Here is a 22,203-nt window from a genome sequence, read left to right as displayed (position 1 = left end):
TGATGGTGATGATGGTGGTCATGATGGTGATGGTGGTGGTGACAATGATGATGATGATGGAGATGATGGTGATGATGAGGGTGATGATGAGGATGGTGATGATGGTGATCGTGGAGGTGGTGATGGTGGTGATGGTGGTCATGATGGTGATGGTGGTGGTGACAATGATGATGATGATGATGGAGATGAGGGTGATGATGAGGGTGATGATGAGGGTGATGATGAGGATGGTGATGATGGTGATCGTGGTGGTCATGATGGTGATGGTGATAATGGTGCTGGTGGTCATGATGATGATAGTGGTGGTGACAATGATGATGATGATGGAGATGATGGTGATGATGAGGGTGATGATGAGGGTGATGATGAGGATGGTGATGATGGTGATCGTGGAGGTAGTGATGATGATGGTGGTCATGATGGTGATGGTGGTGGTGACAATGATGATGATGATGGAGATGAGGGTGATGATGAGGGTGATGATGAGGGTGATGATGAGGGTGATGATGAGGATGGTGATGATGGTGGTGGTGACGGTGATGGTGATGATGATGGTGATGTGATGGTGATGATGATGATGTGATATGTGATGATGATGTTGGTGATGATGATGAATTAGAGAAGAGGAGCAGACAGAGGAGAAAGGAAGAGGAGATGAAGGAGACTGTAGCTGTGATGGTGGGGATAGACAGTGGTCGTGACAGGGGCAACTCCCAAGTCTACCCGTAAGAAATAGTTCCCTGACCCAGAACTTTGCCTGCTGCACAACAGGCACTCAGTAAACACTAACTGAATGAAGCAGTGCTCTGATAATTTCTAGAGCTCACCCAGCTCCACATCATTCAATAATCCTGTGAATGTCATAATCTTTCCTGGATCTCAACATTTAAACTTGTGATATTAACAAAATGAGGGGCACCTGGTTGGCTCAGTCGGTTAAGTGTCCAACTTGGGCTCGGGTCATGGTCTTGCGGTTTGTGGGTTTGAGCCCCACGTCGGGCTCTGTGCCGACAGCTCAGAGACTGGAGCCCATTTCGGATTCTGTGTCTCCCTCTCTCTGCCCCTCTCCCTCTTGCGCTCTGTTTCTCTCTCTCTCTCTCTCTCTCTCTCTCTCTCTCTCTCTCTCTCTCTCTCAAAAATAAACATTAAAGGGGTGCCTGGGTGGCTCAGTCGGTTAAGTGTCTGACTTCAACTCAGGTCATGATCTTGCTGTTTGTGAGTTCGAGCCCTGTGTCAGGCTCTGTGCTGACAGCTTGAAGCCTGGAGCCTGCTTTAGATTCTGTGCCTCTCTCTCTCCCTCCCCCCCCTCTGCCCCTCCCCCACTCACACTCTGTCTCTCTCTCAAAAATAAATAAACATTAAAAAATTTTACAAAAGAATGAATTATTTATGGTACTTGTGAAAAATCAATTATAAACAATCACTGCAAAGCTGCTTCATTCATTTTAAGCTACTGAATTTTAGGGAACAGGAAGAAAGGGAGTGATCAGGAGGAGAAATGAATGAAAGCATAGTGTAGGGGGGACAGCTAAGAGTCACGTGCAGGGAAGAACAATCATGTTCCCTTACACTCTGGATGGTGCCTGCTCTTTGGGGAGACCGGGCCACCTGCTTACTATGCAGCAAAACATCAAGCTCAATGTGCACATTTATAAAGGAAGAGTACTCCTAAGAAAGCTCCTGGACACCAAAGCCATGCTTGTTTAGAACTGTAGGTGGTCTTCATGAATAGAATTAACCTGCCAAATAGGCAGGCGGGGCATTTTCTGCTGGGCATGAGGCCACTTCTCAGTTGCTTGTATTAACGCCCAACTTTGTGGATAAGGAAATGTTGGCTTGTTTCCTCCGGCCAGAGAGCCAGCACACCTCTGGAAGAGCTCCACTCATCTGCAGTGTGAACTAGCTCATGAGATACAAACTCCTTACGACCAACACAGTTCCAGCAGAAACTCACCTGCTCTTGTGGCTCCAGATCTCTGCTTACTTATTTTTTATTTTCATTGTTTTGCTTACAGAAAGCTGAGTGAGGACAAGTCAGCAACTATGGGCACCCTAACAAACAGATATAGGTATATTATTTTAGGACTTCATGGAGTCTTTTCAGGGCTCCCTCTGACCTGCTCTGAGCCCCATAACTCTAGTTCTGTGTTCCTCATCTCCAACTTGTTTTATCCCTAGATTCTGCCTCTCTCCCAACTGTTCTGCCTCTCTCCCTCCCTTCCTTTCTCTCTTCCTTTCTCTCCAGTTGCTTTTCTTCGTGACCCATGGAGACTGTCTCTCAGCTAATCTTTGGTTTTCCCATTCAAGGTCTAGCACATTCTAGACTGACATTACAGAGTCTATTCTCTGCTTTCTATAGTTAGTTAACTCCTAGCCATTCTTGAAGACTAAGTTTCCTCACCATCTGTGACATGCCTTCTCTGTGCATTTTGTGTCGGAATCACCACTGGTCACTCATTGTTTGTTCTGTTTCTCGAATATGGCTTTACACTCATTAAGAAGAGAGTAATCACCTTTCATTCCCAAGATTGGGCACGGAGCGTGTTACTTTCCACCTGCCTATGCCACGGGCAAACACAGACTGAAACCAGGTGCTAGATCTCCCTCAGAACCAAAGACAAAATTACTTCCTTCATCAAACAAAAAGACCCTGGCTCTGTCCATGTTTGGGATTTCTGTGATCACCCGCCCCCCCCACACACACACCTGCTATTCCCAGCACGCTGCTGTCATTTCTCCCCAATTTCTCTGTAGAAAATACATTCCCTCTGGGATGCATCTACTTCTCTCCATTTTAAATAAGCCAATCTGAGGATCAGACACGAATACTTGACGACAGAAGAAAAGCTATAGCTCTAGTAGGAGACTAATGGCCAAGAGTTGTTGCTAGTTGATTTTTGAGAGTTTGCGAAGCATGAGAAGCATCTGAGAGGCAGTGTGACAGCAAGAGAGCACAATAACACGGTGTCACTCAACAAGACAGCGGTGGGAAGGGCACTAAATGGGAAGTCAGGAGACAGGCCTCCAAATACATCTGTGGCAACAGCGAGCTCTGTGACCTCAAAAAAAACCCCCACTTAACCTCCCTGGGCCTCGTTTATTATAAAAGCCAGATTTGAACTAGACCTCGAGCGTTCCACCAGAAAAGCTCTTTGATCTGAGGATTAATTTTCAAGCGCATCCCGTGGAGGCTCCGTCAGTGAAAACATCTGCGGAGATAACGGGAGAGGGGCGCGGACTGGACTGCTTCAGGGGAGGGAAGAAAGCCCTCAGAGGATGGTGCAGGTCATTCCTACCTTCCCTCCCATGACTGAGCTCTAAAATTAGCTCAGCCCCAACTAGATGAAATGGATTGTGTCCTGGACCAAAAACTGCATCACGAACGTACTGCCGTTTGCCTCCAATTCTGTTTTGTTGTTTTAAAACTCTCCCCAAGCAAGACGCGTAGATTACATCCAGACTGACGTTCCAGAGGAGAATGAATTTAGCTGCACATGTGCACCAGGCTCCACAGTTCATTGGAGGCACTCGGGAAGAATCCTTGGAGTTCCCTTCGGCCCCTCTATCCAGTGGGGAGTGAAAGCAGGGGCCGTACAACAGGGAATAAAGAACACGGAGAAGGAGGAACGCGCAGCTGTGTCTCTGCCTCTTCCTGTTGCTTAGCAACACCTCCCATCTCCATCTGAGAAATAATGATTCAGGGAGGTGACGCAGAGGACCCATTTCTCACGAAGGCACAGACCCATTTTACCAGCTACACATTTTCTTAGAATGATAATAAGATGATTATCACAGCAAGATCTCTGCACACCACCTCTACAGCCAGAGAGAGAAGGTGACAGGCTAGCTACCAAACCCAAGCTAGGGAAGAGGAGCTTCCCGTGCACACGCAGGGCTCAGGACTCACCGCTTATCCACTTGGCCTCGGGGTCATGAATTTTGAAATCATCACTGAAGAGATCTTCCACTGTGACCTTCTTCTTCTGAGACAGACTATTATCTTCCGCTAGAAAAGAACATGGCAAATAGTTGAGCCTTTTATTTGTCGGTAGAAAGAGAGGACCGTAAAGCATTCTGGTTGTCATTCAGAACTAGCACGTATGGTAAAACATATACTTTTGACACATAACATAAAGGCTGAACGAAGGCCAGTCATGCTTTTTGTTTTCAATTAAAATATCAACAGCCGCGGTGAGGAGACCATGATGCAGGAAAATGGCACCCTTTCTCTCCCTCTACTTGAACACATAAATGATCATATTTCTTAGCAACGGAGGTCAACGTTTCAAGACTGATTTATGAACAACAAGGTGGGAATGGTCAAGAGAGGAAGGAACAAATGTCCAGAATGGATCTCAACTTTATTAAATGCCAACGACTGGGAGCACGTTGGGTGCTGGGGATGAAAAGGCAGGGAACATCTCTTAGGTATTTATTCTCCACATGCCTCGCTTGTCCCTGGCTGTCTCTGGGCTGCGAATCAGTTCCTGTTCAGACAGGCTCACACCTCAAATGTCTGTGTGCACACTACCAGATTCTGCCTTGCTTCATCTCGATCACTTGGCAGTAAGCACATGAGATGAGCCTTGAAGGTACTAATCTAATATCCATCCCAAGAGGAGATGTTTAGTTAATGGCACCAGTGGGTGAGACTGTAGAAATCTGGCGATGTCTGTCCTATTTCCCGAGGTCGAAGCCAACAGATTAAACCCACAAGGATAGCACCCCAAACCACTCTCACTTCTGTTATACTGGTAACATTATGAACCATTTCTGATGTGCGTCATCCATCTAGAATTAGGCACTTCCGTTCCTGCCTTCCCGAATAGAAGGTGCCAACTTTGGGGGGCACTTCTCTTGAAGACTTGGGGCCCTCAGCCATGAGTTCTATGTTGTGCTGGTGGGTGCGGCTGTCCTCAGTGCCAACCAAGGTGTTTGGTGTGTGTGTGCATCCTATGTGAGGTGGTTCCAGATCCACATTGGTTTTACATTTTCGTGTCTGGTTGTCATGTCTGCCTTTCTTTGCAACTTCTGCCTGTTGAACCAGCTTCCACTGTGTGGGCTGTGACGGAACATGCCCTCAACAGTGCCCTCTGCCTCTTTTAATTTTCTGTTTCCAGATCTGTGGCAGGTTGGGAAAACAACAAGGATTTTTGTTAGATGACATAACATGAATAAATACCCTCTGAATGAAATCCTCGAAGCTTCTTGTAGGATGCTAGTGCACAGATTGTTTTTTTTAATTTTTAAATGTTTATTTGTTTTATTTTTGAGAGAGAGCACGTGTGTGCGAGCGGGAAGCGGGGGGCGGGGAGACAGAGAGAGAGAGAGAGAGAGAGAGAGAGAGAATCTCAAGCAGGCTCTGTGCTGTCAGGGCAGAGCCTGAAGCGGGGCTCAAACCCACGAACCATGACCGAAGCCAAAATCAAGAGTCAGACATTTAACCACCTGAGCCACCCGGGTGCCCCATCTAGCACATAGGTTTTATTACATCTCCTATATGGTTTCTTTCTTTTGGCCTCTTTGGATGTTATCGATTACTGAAGTTGTCAGAAAAGTCATGTGTTACTTTGTGCATTGACTGATTTCTTGAATATCACAGAGGACTAATGTGTGTAAAAGTCCTTCGAAAATTACAGAATGATACCTTTCAAAGTGGCCTTCTCATTAAACCTGAGTGTATGTGGAGCTCTCCCCGGTGCTGAACAAAACATGTTAAACTAAACCCAATTCTCCCCTGTAGGACCTTTCCATCTGCAACTGAAGCAGCCCCGGAAAAAGACACAAATACGGTGCATTTCAGTATGAAAAACAAACAATAAATGAACATTTTAAAGACAACCGGACATCGATCTAGTGAAGTTATACTTTGGTCCAGTGATTAAGAAACATATTTGCAACTAGTTGATGAATAGGTCCTGGAGATCTAATGCACAGTATATGGAATATAGACAATAATCCTGTATTATAAACATAAAAATTGCTAAGGGATTAGATCTTAATTATTCCCACTGAAAAAAATAAATGATAATTTTGTGACCTGACAAAGGTATCAGCTAACTCTTCAAAGGCAATCATATTGCAATATATAAATGTATCAAATCAACAAGTTGCACACTTTAAACTTACACAATGGTACATGTCAACTATATTTCAAAAAAAGATTAAAACAATAAAGCAAAAACTAAGCATAGAAATTTCTGAAGCACATAGTCAGGAAAGAAACAGTCCTATTAAAGCTTAAACTTTATCTGAGTAAACTTCGCTATTGTAGGATGATTCTAGCTCACCTTTTGAAGTAACCATGCATCTCATGAGAAGAGAGTATAAGGCTGCAATTTACACAAACTTTGGGAAAAAGATGAAAAAGGTAGACAATTCACTTTCTGAAAAATCCCTCTTTTTACAAACCACTGTTCTATTAATCTAAAAATGCGTTTCACTTTTTTAAAAACTATTGCTTTGTTTTTAAATTTTTGTAATGTGTATTTATTTTTGAGAGAGAGAGAGAAACAGAGCGTGAGCAGGGGAGGAGCGGAGAGAGACGGAGACACAGAATCTGAAGCGGGCTCCAGGCTCTGAGCTGTCAGCACAGAGCCCGACACGGGGCTCGAATTCACAAACCACGAGATCACGACCCGAGCTGAAGTCGGACGCCCAACTGACCGAGCCACCCAGGTGCCCCACTGTTGCTTTGTTTTTAAAAGGTATTTTAACATCATGACTTTTACCTAGGACAGTTTGTGGTGAAGGCGTTGTGATGTACGCCATGAAACTGCTCTGGTGACACCAGGACACTGGACTCTGTCAGGGATCAGTTCTGACTCCTTAAGATGCTCCCCGCTGGCCTCTCTGGACCTTGATGGCTTGTTCACATATTCGGCTGCTATCTAATGAAATCACTGAGTAGTACTTTGATGCATTTCAAAGATCCTTTGAGGTGGTGACAAGCATGCACGACTGTCACGCCCCAGGAACCAGCCTGAGCCTGAGGAATCACAAGGGAAGACTTTATGGAACTCAGAGAGCCACAATGTTGCAAGAGCGTCAGTGCTGAGAGGAGGGAGGCTGGCCCTGAGGAGGGAGAATGAAATGGGAGGAACTCTGGAGAGAATTCCCCGAGGAAAGCGCCTGCTAGCCCAGATAAAGACACAAAAGAAGAACTTTCGAGCTAGAAGAAAGGCAAGGGCATGAAGGTATCAGTGAACGCGGCATTCTCAGGAAATCGTGCGTGCTGTTGTTGGTGCAGGAGACAGTGTGACGGAAATATCGAGAGACGAAGGCAGAGTCTCTTATTACATTTGATATTCTGAAATTTCACGAGAAAATGTCCACTTGTGGGGAGGCTGGGTGGCTCAGTCGGTTGAGCATCCGGCTCTTGGCTTGGGCTCAGGTCATGATCTCCGGGTTGCTGGGATTAAGCCCCTGGCAGGGCTCTGCGCTGACAATGCGGAGCCTGCTTGGGATTCTCTGTCTCCCTCTCTGTCCCTCCCCCCCCCCCCACCCTCTCTCTATCTCTCTCTCTCAAAATAAATAAACATTAAAAATAAGATAAAAAACAAATAACAAAAAAAAGGAAAGAAAATGTCTACTTGTGGATTTTATTTAAAAATCATGCTTACCACCCAATAACGTTATCAGTCTAAGAATCACTTTCTCCTTATCAGGAAGGCTGTAGTGATGATCTCATTTAATACTATTTCTCCTTCAACCTAGCCCTCCCTTCCAGGGTGCGGACGGACCCTGTGTGAGAGCTGTGGGGTCCCACCACCACCTCCCTGGTGTTTTCTCCGTGTTTCCCACATTTTTATTTCTTTGGGGGCATTTGCATGATTTCTTCCATTCGATTTTCCACCTTGTTACTGTTTTTAGCATTATTTAGAGAGCTTCATCCTGCAACTGACTTTTAAAATTTCAAACAATTACATTTTAGTTTCTATTATTCCTAAACAGCTCCTTTTCTTTCTTTTTTTTTTTTTAATTTTTTTTCAACGTTTATTTATTTTTGGGACAGAGAGAGACAGAGCTTGAATGGGGGAGGGGCAGAGAGAGAGGGAGACACAGAATCGGAAACAGGCTCCAGGCTCCGAGCCATCAGCCCAGAGCCTGACGCGGGGCTCGAACCCCCGGACCGCGAGATCGTGACCTGGCTGAAGTCGGACGCTTAACCGACTGCGCCACCCAGGCGCCCCTGTTTATTTATTTTTGAGAGAGAGCAGAGCATCAGCAGGGGAGGGGCAGAGGGAGGAGACACAGAATCGGAAACAGGCTCCAGGCTCTGAGCCATCAGCCCAGAGCCCGACGCGGGGCTCGAACTCACGGACCGCGAGATCGTGACCTGGCTGAAGTCGGACGCTTAACCGACTGCGCCACCCAGGCGCCCCTGTATTCTTTATTTTAATTAAAAAAATTTTTTTTAAATGTTTATTTTTGAGGGAGAGAGACACAGCACGAGCAGGGCCGGGGCAGAGAGAGAGGGAGACACAGAGACAGAATCTGAAGCAGGCTCCAGGCTCTGAGCCATCAGCCCAGAGCCCGACGCGGGGCTCGAACTCACGGACCGCGAGATCGTGACCTGGCTGAAGTCGGACGCTTAACCGACTGCGCCACCCAGGCGCCCCTAAACAGCTCCTTTTCAAGATCATCTACTCTTCTAGTTGTAAGCTCCTCTATCACATTGATAATTTTTTTTAAACCTAAAATGTCATTTTCTGATTGCCCTATTCATTTATATTTCTTTGGACTTAAGTTCTCGTGTGTGTTAAGCTGGTGTTCTGCTTTGTAGGGGATAGTTTCTGGGGGTCCTTGTATTTCTTAGTAGTAAGCTTCTGCCCTGAAAGTGTCCTGGGTCACGAGAGACCCTTGGTGGCGTGGTTGTGGTCAATGTCCTGGGCACTTTGAGGCTCTGTCTGGGCCCCGTGTGGCCATTTGGGCTGGACCTGGGCAGCCCTACGTGGCTGATGTGATTCAAGAGCCTCTGAACACGAACCCAGTTTTCAGGCAGGATGCACTTGTCCCGTCCCTGGCCCCTCACGAACACCAATATCCTAGCCCCTCCTGTTGGATCGGACGTCATTCTCTGCCCCTTGAGGGTGGCAGGAGTTTGGTCTTACTTGGTACTTTAGGTTTTTGCCTGGTCCTTCTTTCGAAGACCTTTTCTGCTCCAGGTATATACAACACTCTTGTTTTTGAGTGCGGCTACATTTTTATTTATTTTCTCTCATCTCTACTTGTTTCAACCCAAAAGGGAAAGACTTCTGTGCTCAATCGGACATCTTAAACCAGAAGTCAACATGCAAATGGAGATACACGAAGTGGCCCGTGGCTCTTCCGGATTGGCTTTCACCCCTAAGGCAACTTGGGGATGAATTTCATTTAGCCCCAGAGTCAGATGACCACGTAGCACTTGCAAAGCACGTGGCATCCCAGTCAGCTCACTGGCATGCAAAGGCACGCCATAGTCTGTAGCGAGGCTGTTGTTATCTTTATGTAGGTCAGAATATAATGCAAATTTCTCAGGTCCCTTTCCTTTCCTGGTGCTTGTTAAACAGTTATGTTGTTAAGCAGCACAATTACCGGAGAACATTTTGGAATGTTCCTTAGAGATTTTTAAAATTAGAAATAAATTCCACCACCCTACAATGGATTAATGGGAAGCATAACCTCTTGAGGTTTTCAATCACTGCAAGCAGAGGTCGGCTGCTGACAAACCCAATTTAGGAACAAAGAAAATCTACGCGATTAGTCAGAGTCTCTTGTTCCTTCTGCTTGTGTTAGAAACTGGAATAACTAACCACTCGAAAAATGCTTGGCAGTCTGGGGAGGACACTGATGGTTTTCACTCTTGATCCTTTAAGAAAGAGGAGGAAGGAAGGCCATGTTCCAGAAGGCAGACCTGAGCTACTGAGTGGTTACATGGCTTCTCCGAAGATGGGTGGGGAGTTAGCCAAGCTGCATTAACCACATTCGCAGGGAAATGTGAACACTGACATTATTCACAGATTCCGGCTTATGTACACCTATTCCAGAAGCGGGATGCTAATTAAATTATAAAATACAGAAAACCTCAGGCAGGTAATGCTAATGAGAAAACACTATGTTCTCCAGGTTAAAAAAAAAAATTCCATAAATAAAGGAAAAGTTTACAAAGCCATTCTTACGGACGTATTTCCTTCATTGAAAAAACGTAGCCTCCACATCAGAACGACAAGAAGCACAACAACAATGGCCCACGGCGACGTGTGATGTGGCAGGGGTCGAGTGTAGGGTTTTCAAACTCCAAGGAGACAAAGACTGTGGACAGCCGGACACAGCTCCTCGGAGGAGGCAGATCTCAACCTGAGCACAGAGTCAAAGTACCCTGGGTGTTTAGAAGAAGTCACTGTGAACACGTGCATGTCATTTCTATAGAAGATGATAATAGTTGTTTGCTTTCATACACACATCAGAAGAACGTGAGGGAATCCCGTCCGTGTTTCAAACTCTGAGCCATTACCTCCCAAGTTCCAATGATACAGCTTTTGCTTCACGGCAAATTCCTGCTGCTTGCTTCATTACTGACGAACCCAATGTGGACAGCTGCTTAGGACAAGGAAAAGACTACGAAAACACAAGCAGCCAGCACGTTAGCTGAGCGGGTGCTCTGCGTCGGGCACTAGTAGATGCTGGAATCAACAGTTCCGGTTAGACTTTTCCTTCTCTTGCAAAGAAGTGCGATCGATGCTATCTACTGGAGATGATACTCCTACTCCCTTGGGATGCTTATCATAATGAAGGAAGAAATGTAGTCGTGCTTCATGATCAACAACTTAGAACGATGAAATCTGAACCAGGGAACATGTCTACAGGTTGCAGTATGGATCACGCCTGGAGTCTTAGCGTTAACTTGTTGAGGTGGCTTGGATGATGATATTTGGGACTTTGGAGCTGATGAGACTTTGGAACTTGAGTTGATGTTGTAAGCATGGGACTTCTGCAGACCTTAGGGTGGAGAGAACGTGCTTTGTATGTGGGACGGATGTGAATCTTTAAGGGCTGGAGGTCAGACTGTATACGCAAAATAATGGTCCCTAACGATATCCATGAGTACTGGTTATGGACTGAATGGCACCCCCCTCCCATTCATATGCTGAAGACTTAACCCCCAATGTGACTATACCTGGAGATAGAGCCCCAAAAGAGTCATTAAAGTTAGATAAGATCATAAAGATGGGGCTCTATTTCAACAGGACCAGAATCCTTGTAAGGAAAGGGGAAGAGACAGCGGAGGTCTCTCTCCCTCCCTCCCTCCCTCCCTCTCTCTCTCTCTCTCTCTCTCTCTCTCTGTCTGTCTCTCTGTATGCAGACAAAAAGCAATGTGAGATATAGTGAGAAATTCTGCCAGCCAGAATGAGAGGTCTCCCTAGAAACCAACTCTGCTGGCATTTGGTCTTGGGCTTAAAGACTCGAGAACTATGAGAAAATAAATTTCTGTTGTTTAAGCCACTTGGTGTGTGGTACTTTATTATGCCAGCCTGAGCCTGCTAACACAACTGATATTTTCAAAATTTTAACTTCCAACTTTTTGTTGCTAGTACACAAAAACACAGCATTTATAGATCTGGTATCCTGTACCCTTTCTTTCTTTTTTAAAAAGTTTATTCACTTATTTTGAGAGAGAGAAAGAGGGAGAGGGAGAGGGAGGGAGGGAGGGAGGGAGAGAATGCATGTGGGAGGGGCAGAGAGAAAGGGAGAAAGAGAGAATCCCAAACAGGCTCCACACTGTCGGCACAGAACCTGACGCAGGGCTTGAACCCATGAACCATGAGATTGTGACCTGAGCTGAAACCAAGAGTCAGACGCTCAACCCACTGAGCCACCCAGGTGCCCCACTCTGCAACCTTTCTAAACCGACCCGTTTGTTTGACGAGCACATCCTATACAGGCATTCATTTTGTCTTCAATAAGAAGAGTTTTACTTGTTCCTTTCAAATAGAAATAATCCATTAGAATTGCCAAGAAACTGGTTCGTTTAAGAAAGTCAAGGTCCAAGTAGCAGTAAGGTAAATTGTAGCTACTGATGGGTTTGGAGGAATGAGAGTTCACTTGGCCTGAATGCCTCCAGACAAACTGTGGATGTTTTCGGTGAGTGTTCCATTTTCCAATAAACTTGTTATTGTTTGGTGGGAGATTTAGTAACGTGAGAAAGGAGGCTGCAAACATTGCCCAAAGCTGAGAGGAAGAATGGGAGGAGCCCGGGTGGCCGGGGAGGGGGTGGTCAGGTGTGCAAACTTCCCCATCTCAGCCAGTGAGAGGTCAAGACATTCCACTTAAGGTCAGAGGAATAAGACACGTATACAGAAAGACGTTTTCATATGAAGTTATGAAAGAACCTTATAAAGGACTTAAAAATAACCTCAAAGGTCTCACAACAGAGTGAAGAGAGGAGGCGGGAGGCACGTAAGTGAGCGACGTTCTTCACTTTACCAGGAGTCATCTGTCAATATAGATAGATAAGCACACAACCAAGAATCACAGGAATAGGGTGTCCGGGTGGCTCAGTCGGTTGAGTGTCCGACTCTTGGTTTCAGCTCAGGGCATGATCTCACAGTTTGTGAGTTCAAGCCCTGCGTTGGGCTCTGTGCTGTGAGTGCGGAGCCTGCTTGGGGTTCTCTCCCTCCTTCTCTCTCTCTCTCTGCCCCTCCCCTGCTCATTCTCTCTCTCTCTTTCTCTCTCTCTCTCTCTCTCTCAAAAAACAAAATACATAAACTTAAAAAAAAGAATCACAGGAATAAACATCAGAAACACTAAAATCCGAATTGGTAAAATGTAATGATGAACGGTCTCTAGAGACTGGTTGTAGAATTGAGAGTCCAAAAAAGAGTATTATTATTAGTTTGATTTCGGTTGAGCATTTACTAGCTTCTCCACCGTCCATTTTTTCTTAATCATTAATGAAGTCACAATCTGATCGTAAGCATCCACTCACACCTGAACCCAGCGTCGGCGCTGGCGTGCGTCTTCACGATGCACCAACCCCACGGCCGGCTAATTTAACCTTCCCAGATGGCGGTGCAGTTTGCCCTGTGAGCAAAGATGTGCAGTGCTCCCGACAGAGAGACGGTGGCTGGAGCGAGCCCTCACCGGTGCAGCTAGAGGACAGTTGGGGGACCCCAAGGGCCCATGTCCCAGGAGCACAATGCCATAGACACATTTGGAGGCACGCTATTCCAGAAATCCTCATCACCTGCCACACGGAACATAGTTTGGCTACTTGAATTTTATTGGCTTCGCTGATTGATCTGTATTTAACTTGGCTCCTGTCAATTTTATGGGAGCTGTAAGTGGAACTCGCATCTGTGTCATGCATGTGAGTAAGATAATAGACATCAGTTAAGCCAATGCAGGGGATGGGTGTTGTCCTTTCCTCTCTATATTTTAAAAACTGCAATACATGTCCCCAGATGTGAATGCATTTCAGTTCCTTCTCTGGTGGCAGAGAGGATGCAGAACCAAAGTCTGAAGCTGAGAGGAGTTGTCAGGAGAGGTGGGGAGGCGGGCAGGATTCTCCTTGAACCGGGGGAAGGGGGTCACCACCACCGTGGCCCCCCGAGGGTCCAGCACACCTCCTCCTCGCTCTTACCCTCCACGGTGCCTGCCTGTAAGCCACGGCCACCGCAAGAATGGCAAAAGCATCTATTTCCCTTTGTGTCACTTTCCCGTGGCTGCTGTAACAAAGCACCACGCGTGTGGTGGCTCAGCACAGCGGACGACTGTTCTTTCTCTGCTGTGGAGGCCAGAAGTCTGCAGTCAGTGTCCCTGGACCCAAAGCAAGGTGCCTGGTGGCAGGGCACACTTGTGCGGGGCTCTGGGGGCGCATCTCTTCTCTGACTCTGCTGGTGACTGTGGGCGCTCCCCGCCTCCTGACCACATCACTGCAGTCCCCGCCTCCCTGGTGCCGCTGCTGTCTCCTCTCTGTCTGTGTCAAATCCTCTCTGCCTCCTTCTCACACAGATACATGTGGTTACATTTAGGACCTGTGGACAATGGAGGAAACCCCGCCCCCCTCATCTCAGGATGCCTAACGTAACCACCTCTGCACCCTTTCTGCCATATAAGGTAAGGTTCCCAGCTTCCAGGCATTAGGACACACAGGGAACCTTCAGGGAGCCTTTGTCTCACCTACCAGATCCCTCAAGACCTTTCCTGCACTTCCAGCTAACCCACTACTTCAGAAGGCATCCTCTGAAAATACGATAATCAGACATTTGCTGAATTTTTTTTAAAAAAGACATAAAAAGAGGATAGATAAGGACAAAGCAAGGGAGAAAAAGACTGATTCATCTGAGGCTCTGGAAACTACCTCTTAACCTAATTCCGGGTAATTCTGATACCTTACCTAAAAGCACAGAATTAATTTACAAATCATCTGGAACTTGAGGAATATGAAATAGCCATCTGAGAAAGCCTGTATATACACACGTGTATGTGCTGGTTTTGGTGAAGTGAGAAACAGCATTCGTTCGAACAGGGTTTAAGGTCAAGAGTTCTGCCTCAGAGAGAAGGCAGGCCACTGCAGCCTGGAACTCAATCCTCCTGGGTCCTCTGAAATGCCTGCTTCGTTGTGGGCAATTTGTCTCCGGTTCCCTGATTTTATTCTACTATCTATGTCTGTGTTCCTAACCTGGACCTGGTAACTCGACTTAAGATTCCTAAATTGCTGCCTTTGGTTCCTGGCTGGCCAGAGTCTTCCCTAAAATAGCAACTCCTAGACTAGCCAGTCCCTTGTAACAGATGGTCCTGAAGGCTCCCCAAATTCACCTGAAATTTACCAAGAGGCTCTCATCCAAACCAGGCAACAGACTAGAGAACACCAGAGTGCCAGGATAAGACTTATCCTTTTCATTGTTTGTATGCAACCGTGCCTTTAAAATAGGATGCAAAATGTAGCAACGCTTAGAAAAGTGCCTGTTTATGGATAAATGTGCAGGCACATTTGCCTTAGAGTTTTAACACAAGCGTGAATAATAATCTGCTGCCATCCCTTAGATAAATGGGTCTTTAGTGCAAGGATTCAATAAATAAGCAAGATGCACTTCACAATCCTAGAACTGATGATGAAAAGTCAAAGTAGAGGCTGTTAAGATTCTCCCAGGGACCTCCTTCTCAGGATTTCGGAACGCTGCCACTAACTATAAGGTTAGTAGCAGGGTAAATGACTTCGCTCTTTTATAAGAATCTGTCAGAATGCCCTCTTTTAAGATTTGTTTCCATTAAAAAAAATTTTTTTTACATTTATTTATTTTTGAGAGACAGAGCACAAGTGGGGGAGGGGCAGAGAGAGACAGAGACACAGAATCCGAAGCAGGCTCCAGGCTCTGAGTTGACAGCACAGAGCCTGATGTGGGGCTCGAACCCACAAACTGTGAGATCATGACCTGAGCCGAAGTCGGACGCTTAACCGACTAAGCCACCCGGGCACCCCAGATTTGTTTCCCTTTAAAGAATGGTTCAAACTCACTGTTCAAGTTCAAGGGATGCAGACTGCATTCATCAAATATTTCATAAGTCAGTGGGTCCTGTTGTGGCAGACAAGGGTCTGCCTTCCCAGAACCACTGTATCCTTCCAGGTCTTAGGAATACTTGCTTCCCCAAACCTCTTCCAGCCAAGGGAGGCCAAAGGCCATGTAATACACTTATGGCAACTAAGCTGTCTCCTGGATGGTTGCAGAAAAAGACAGAAGTGCATGAGGCACGTTCTGGGATTTTCCCTTCTTTCCTGTGATGGTAGGAGATGTGTTGTGAGAAGCCACTGTGGTCACTCCACCAGCACCCTCACACTAGCAGCAGAGATCTCTGAGCCAGGGAGCCATCCTGGGACTGGCCATTCCCAGACCTCTTCTATGAAACAGTACAATACCTACGGTTTGAATTATTTCAGTTAGATATTCTGTTGGGGACAGAAGTACTCAGATACACTGTAACTTCTGGGTTCTGGATAAACGCTCAGGCTGATCCCAACGTGGCCCATGGACGGGCTGGCCTGGTACATGAGCTTCCTGCGGTGCATCCAAATGTTTATGAGTACCTGTACACCCTTTCCCAATGATAAGATAATTTATGGTTTTATCAGATTCTGAAAACAGGTACAACGTATAAGTTGTTACAGATGACAGAAGCCGTTAGAGTATAATCACAAATCCAGAGCCTGGACTTCCAGACCCTCCCAATTTGCCACCACCCCACCCCTTCAGCCTAACTCTTGACGTTCCTTATGTCCCTCCATGGCTTCCAAGCCAGACACCCTCTGTCCAGAGAGATGCCCGGCAGGCTTATTATGGCTCATGGGGACCTCCCTTCTTAGATTACCATCATTTCTGTTGTCCCCGTCTTTCAAGTTCCTCATCTTCCAAAAAATCTTCCACGAATGCTTCCTGCCCTCCCCGATCTCTCCTATACTCTGGACTGTCATAATAAACATTATCTGCACTATCCCAGTAGAGAACTTAGTTTCACTTGACGTTAACAGATTATCTTTAATCCGAAAGGACAGCAGCACAGCAGCAGCAGCAAAAACAAGTATCTATTTCATGAGCAGAGCAGACACTATTCTCCCAATCAGCCAGCTGGCAGGTGGGTGCGAACAGACACAGAGGAATCTAGAAACAGAACTACAGATGCCCAAGTGCAAGTGAAGGATACTAGATCACATAACTTGGGTGTCCTATGACAGGACACTTGGTCGTAGTCACACACAACAGATGAGCTCTGACACGACTGGATTTGGGGGATGAGTTGAATACAGGAAGGAGAAAAGAGAAAATGCCTGGATGGGGCGCCTGAGTGGCTCCATTGGTTAAGCATCTGACTCTTGATTTTGGCTCACATTTTGATCTCATGGTTTGTGAGTTCAAGCCCCACACTGGGCTCTGTGCTGACAGTGTGAAGCCTGCTTGGGATTCTGTCTCCCTTCTCTCTCTACCTCTTCTGGTGTCCTCTCTCTTTCTCTCAAAATAAATAAATAAACTTAAAAAAAACAAAAGAAAATGCCTAGAAGACATGACCAAACTACCTATTTCTTTTTTTTTTTAATTTTTTTAATTTCTGTTTTTGAGAGAGAGAGAGAGAGAGAGAGAGAGAGAGAGAGAGAGAGAGCAAGCAGGGGAGGAACAGAGAGAGAGGGAGACACAGAATCCAAAGCAGGCTCCAGACTCCAAGCTGTCAGCACAGAGACTGATGTGGGACTCAAACCTACAAACCGTGAGATCATGACCTGAGCTGAAGTTGGACGCTTAACCACCTGAGCCACCCGGGCACCCCCGGACTACCTATTTCTAGAACAACCTTAAGAAACAATAAGATGTATGTTACTTGTTATGATACATACATAAGTTATTAAATTATTGTTACTATTAACATAAGTTATACGTACATAAGTTACTAAATTATTGTTACAAATTATTGCTACTTTGTGATTGTTGGAGGGATTCTATATAGATTATGTATAGATGAAAAATTGAGCATCAATCCATCTTAAAATACAATGATGAGTCTCACAAACATTATACTGAACAAAAGAACCAGTTGTAAAAGAATACATCCTAAACGATCATTTTAATATTGTAAATTCAAAACTTATAAGAGCATGCAAAACCCTTCTACGATGTCAGAAATTGGGTTACCTTTGGGAGGATTAGTGATGAGAAAGCATGAGCGGGGGCTTTTGGGATGCTGGTTACATTCTGATACTGGCTACAGGAGGCTGTTCAGTTTGAAAATTCATTAAACAATATAATATTGTAAATGTATTTTAAATAAACATTTGAGGGGCACCTGGGTGGCTCAATTAAGTATCCAACTTCGGCTCAGGTCATGATCTCGTGATTCATGGGTTCAAGCCCCACACTGGGTTCTGCGTGGACAGCTCGGCTCAGAGCCTGGAACCTGTTTCCGATTCTGTGTCTCCCTCTCTCTCTGCCCCTCCCCTGCTTGCACTCTGTTTCTCTCTCTCTCTCAAAACTAAACGTTAAAAAAAATTTAAATACATAAGTGAATGTTTAAAAATCAATTGTTCCAGAATTTTTTAAAAAGATAAGCTTTCACACACTACACACCTATCAGAAAGGCCCAAATCCAGGACGCTGATGACACCAAATGGGGTGGCCTCTTTGGAAGACAGTCTGACAGTTTCTCACAAAACGAAAGACACCTGTACCACACAGGCCACCAATCATACTCTTTGGTGTTCACCCACACGGGGTGGCAAAGGTATGTCCACATACATAAAAACCGGCACCTGAATGTTTACAGCGGCCCTGTTCATAACTCCAACACGTGGAAGCAACTAAAATGTCCTTCAGCAGGGGAATGGACAGTTAGTCTGTGATGCATCCACAGAATGGAATATTATTTAGCACTACAAAGAAATGAGCTGTCGAGCCATGAAGAGACAGGGGAGAACCTTAAAAGCATATTCTAAGTAAAGGACAGCTTCATCCCATATGGTTCCGACTATATGACATCCTGGAGAAGCAAAACCACAGAGTCTGTAAAAAGATCGTTGCCAGGGGTTATGGGGGAGGGAAGGATGAAAAGACAGACGTCGGAGGATTTTTAGGGCAAGGCAACTCTTTTGTATGACACTGTCATGGGAGAAACATCTGTCCAAGTCCATGGAACGCATAACACCAAGAGTCACATTAATGTAAACTACGGACTTTGAGTGATAATGATGGGTCAGTGCAGGCTCATCAACTGTAAAAATGTACAGTCGGTGGGGATGTTGGTAATGGGGCAGGATGTGCAGGCCTGGGGGCAGAGGGGGTCTGGGAAAAATCTATACTTGCTCTGAGTTTGGCTGTGAATCCAAAAGTGCCCTAAAAAAAATCCAGTTTTAAAATTCGGTGGAAATTTTAATATAGAACTTTTGTTAAGTAGCAGCTACAACGCTGAAGCGGAGGGGCTCTCTCAAATGTTAATCTGAATATAGTTTTTTTTCCACACAAAGTCATTTCATCTTAGTTTGACTCTGGTATACATTCAGAACACATGACGAGTGTCTGACTTGCCCAAACCTACTCTGTCCTATAGGAGATTCCAATCTATGAGCCGTGATGGCCAATTTGCTAGATTTCACTCCCTCTCAGTAAAGCCTAGTGGGTCCAATTGAAAACTAAAAACAGATAAGCTGAGGGTTAGCAAAGCAGTTACACATATCGGATGTAAACCACGAAATTTCAACTCCACAAAAACCCTCTCTATGTTATGCTCCCGCCGAAAAGACTAGTGAGTCTCATATTCTGATAACCTCTGTTTGGCCTCAGCCCAAAGTCTACCATCACTGTGACTTTCAAATACCCAAGGCTTTTCAGTTACACGCCACCTGAAAGCGTTCTGGTGTTTTCCATCAGAAACTATTGTTCGCATTCTCTAATGTGAAAATCCGTAAGGTCAAATGTCTGGGCTCTTTTAATGCCAACGTGATCCTGCTGGATTTTTCAGCTCCCACAACAGTAACGGAGGCATTGCAGAATGTCAGAGTCTTTGTCATCGGAATGCAAGATGTGTAGCTACCAAAAAAGGCATACACCTTGTGTGACCTAGCGTAGACACAAATTTAATATCTGAAAATAAAACTTAAACAAAAAGGTAACTTTGAGCCTATTACACCAAAGAGGAATTTAGAAAAGAGCACAGGCTAGCAAGGGAGAAATGAATGACAAAATTGAAAAGGACACATTCTCATTTGGCTCGTCCCTTTGGAAGTAAGATTGCCTTAAACACTTTTAATCTGATTTTTAAAACATAAATTGTGTATAACTGGTGGTAATTAGCCTGCACTACAGAACAAGGTACTTGTCATTCAGAATGATTACCAGGAGCCCCTTCAAGATCCTGGGCCAGAACACGGCCTCCACCGCGACTCCTCCTACCACGCTGGAAAGGGGACCCACGTGTACGTGGGAACATTTCTACCAAAAGGCTAAGTCCAATGAGTTCAGAATGGATTTGGGGGGCAGGTAGAAAGCAAGTGCTGTAATCTGAGTTTCAACAAACCAGAAGACTAGAAACGAGTAGTCCATGAAAAAGGTTATTTATTTTTTAAGTACATACTGCAATTTCTAAGTAAGTCTACCAAAACGGAGGCAAGGCTGGGTGGGAACACACCCAAGATGACCCAAATATGTGCAGGGTGTTATCATCACGAGGACTCTCCTCTCGTCAAGACTACACTTCGTCCCTCACCCACCGGAAGGCACTGCTGCACTTAACTGTGTGCACAGTCTTCTAGGTCAATGACTCAGTGATAGGCACAATTCAACTGGCCTTACCCAAGCCCGGCCCAGGATTTCTGTTCTGTTTTTGCTTCCGGATTGCACTAGTGGGGCATTCTCCTGATGGGCGTTCCTTCTGTCTTTTTCAGTGGACGCTAAATCTCATGAGGACCAATTGTGTCTCCCTTTCTCCCGTTTTACCCAACAGTGAGCTCAATGCTCTCAGCCCCAAGAGGGGAATCGTTAGTGTCTGACCAGTGAGCATGCACCACTGGTTAACGCGAGGATGCTCTGCGTGTTCGTGAGTTTGAGAAAGCTCCGGAGATAGGGACAGGTTAAGGGATTTGACATTCTCTTCCACTTGACGGAATTTTGACAGTCAACACAAAAGCCAGTGCTGCAGCCCAGGACAGTGGATGCACAAAGCTCGTGACAGAAGGGAACAGGATGCTATTGAACGGGCATGGCTGATCATCCTAACCACAGAACACACAATCCCTGAGCACCACGACTTGGAAAAAGACGTGCTAGCTATGGAAGCCCGAGAGAACCGAAGGGTTAGTCCCGGCTTCGCCACATTGTTACTTCGAGAGAAGAATAAAAGAAATTCTGCTCTTCAAAGCCTTTTCTGGAATTCGGGGATTCGCTACAGCCTCCCCACCAGCAGATGCCTCTCACTCATTGTTGTTGCCCCTGACAACTGGCCTCCAGCGTGCAAAGAGGTAACAGTTTACAGTGACGCTGGTCTCTATTGCCGATGCACAAAAGCTGAATGTCAACGACGCTCAGGGTCAGCGGCTGCGTTTGAGAGAAGGGGACACCCTGCCCTGTGCAGCGGAGAAGACTGAGGGACAGTCCTCCGTGTGGCATTGCATGGGCGCAAGGAGAGAAGGCTTCCAGGACCGGTTCGTAACTTATTCAGTCAGGACATTGCAGGAGCCCTTAGACTCTGGGTGACGTGAACACTCGTGTGTGCCTTAGGAGGGCAGATGCAATTGAAACTACCCAAAACACTGCTGCTTTCTAAGTCCCAAAGCCAGGGCTGGGCCACCACAGAATCAGCCGCTCAATAATCATTTTCTCACATAAAGGACAGTTCTGCTCAAGGAAAAGCAAAGGCATGAATACGCCCTCCACAAATGCTCAGAGAGACCTGATTTCCTCCACAAGAACTAAAAATATGTGGTTGCTGAAGTCCCCAGCTAAGGTGAATCATCATCAGCCAATCACAAAACAGAACGAGGGCTGTTGTCTTTACTAACCCTCTCCTTACTCAGATTTCAGATTGAATCAACTTTTTCCTGATCAATCAGATGCACCATATTGAATCCTGAGTCCTGGTGCCCCAGGCAACTCTGGTGTGCCCATAAAGCACGTTCGAGGAGAGAGCAACACTCTCCTTTCCAGAATTGCTACCTGAACCTCTTCGATGGTAGGCAAGTTTTCATGGTACTTTAGTATATATGTGGCCACAGGACACCAGTGTTTTTTAAATAATTTTTCCACCATCATTTCAACGAACAGCTCAAGTGAGATAAAATTCACTTACTATAAAGTTCTGCTTTTTGATGTGTGCGGCTCTGTAGTTTTTTTAAATTTTTTTTAATGTTTTATTTATTTTTGAGACAGAGAGAGACAGAGCATGAACGGGGGAGGAGCAGAGAGAGAGGGAGACACAGAATCGGAAGCAGGCTACAGGCTCTGAGCCATCAGCCCAGAGCCTGACGCGGGGCTCGAACTCACGGACCGCGAGATCGTGACGTGAGCCGAAGTCAGACGCTTAACTGACGGAGCCACCTAGGCGCCTCACGGCTCAGTAGTTTTTAATGTATGAACAGAGTTGTGAGTCCATCACCACTATCAAATTCCAGAATATTTGCATCACCCCAAAAGAAATCCCATGATGCATCCGTGTGGGCTCATCAATTGTATCAAATGTACCATCTGGTAG

The 22,203-nt window shown here is 45.7% G+C and overlaps 1 protein-coding gene across 6 annotated transcripts in view; it reads right to left on the bottom strand.

The window, feature by feature from the left end:
* Nucleotides 1-22,203, bottom strand: part of DPP6 (dipeptidyl peptidase like 6) — a 949,991-nt gene that overhangs the window by 343,630 nt on the left and 584,158 nt on the right. For all 6 annotated transcript variants that reach the window (XM_045053301.1, XM_045053300.1, XM_045053302.1 and 3 more), the window contains exon 3: nt 3,908-4,006. In XM_045053301.1, the coding sequence (XP_044909236.1) occupies nt 3,908-4,006 (99 nt within the window). The remainder of the gene's footprint in view (nt 1-3,907; nt 4,007-22,203) is intronic.

The sequence above is a fragment of the Felis catus genome, chromosome A2 (assembly GCF_018350175.1).
Source record: "Felis catus isolate Fca126 chromosome A2, F.catus_Fca126_mat1.0, whole genome shotgun sequence".
Classification (NCBI taxonomy): Eukaryota; Metazoa; Chordata; class Mammalia; order Carnivora; family Felidae; genus Felis; species Felis catus.
This window is presented reverse-complemented; position numbering and strand designations above follow the sequence as displayed.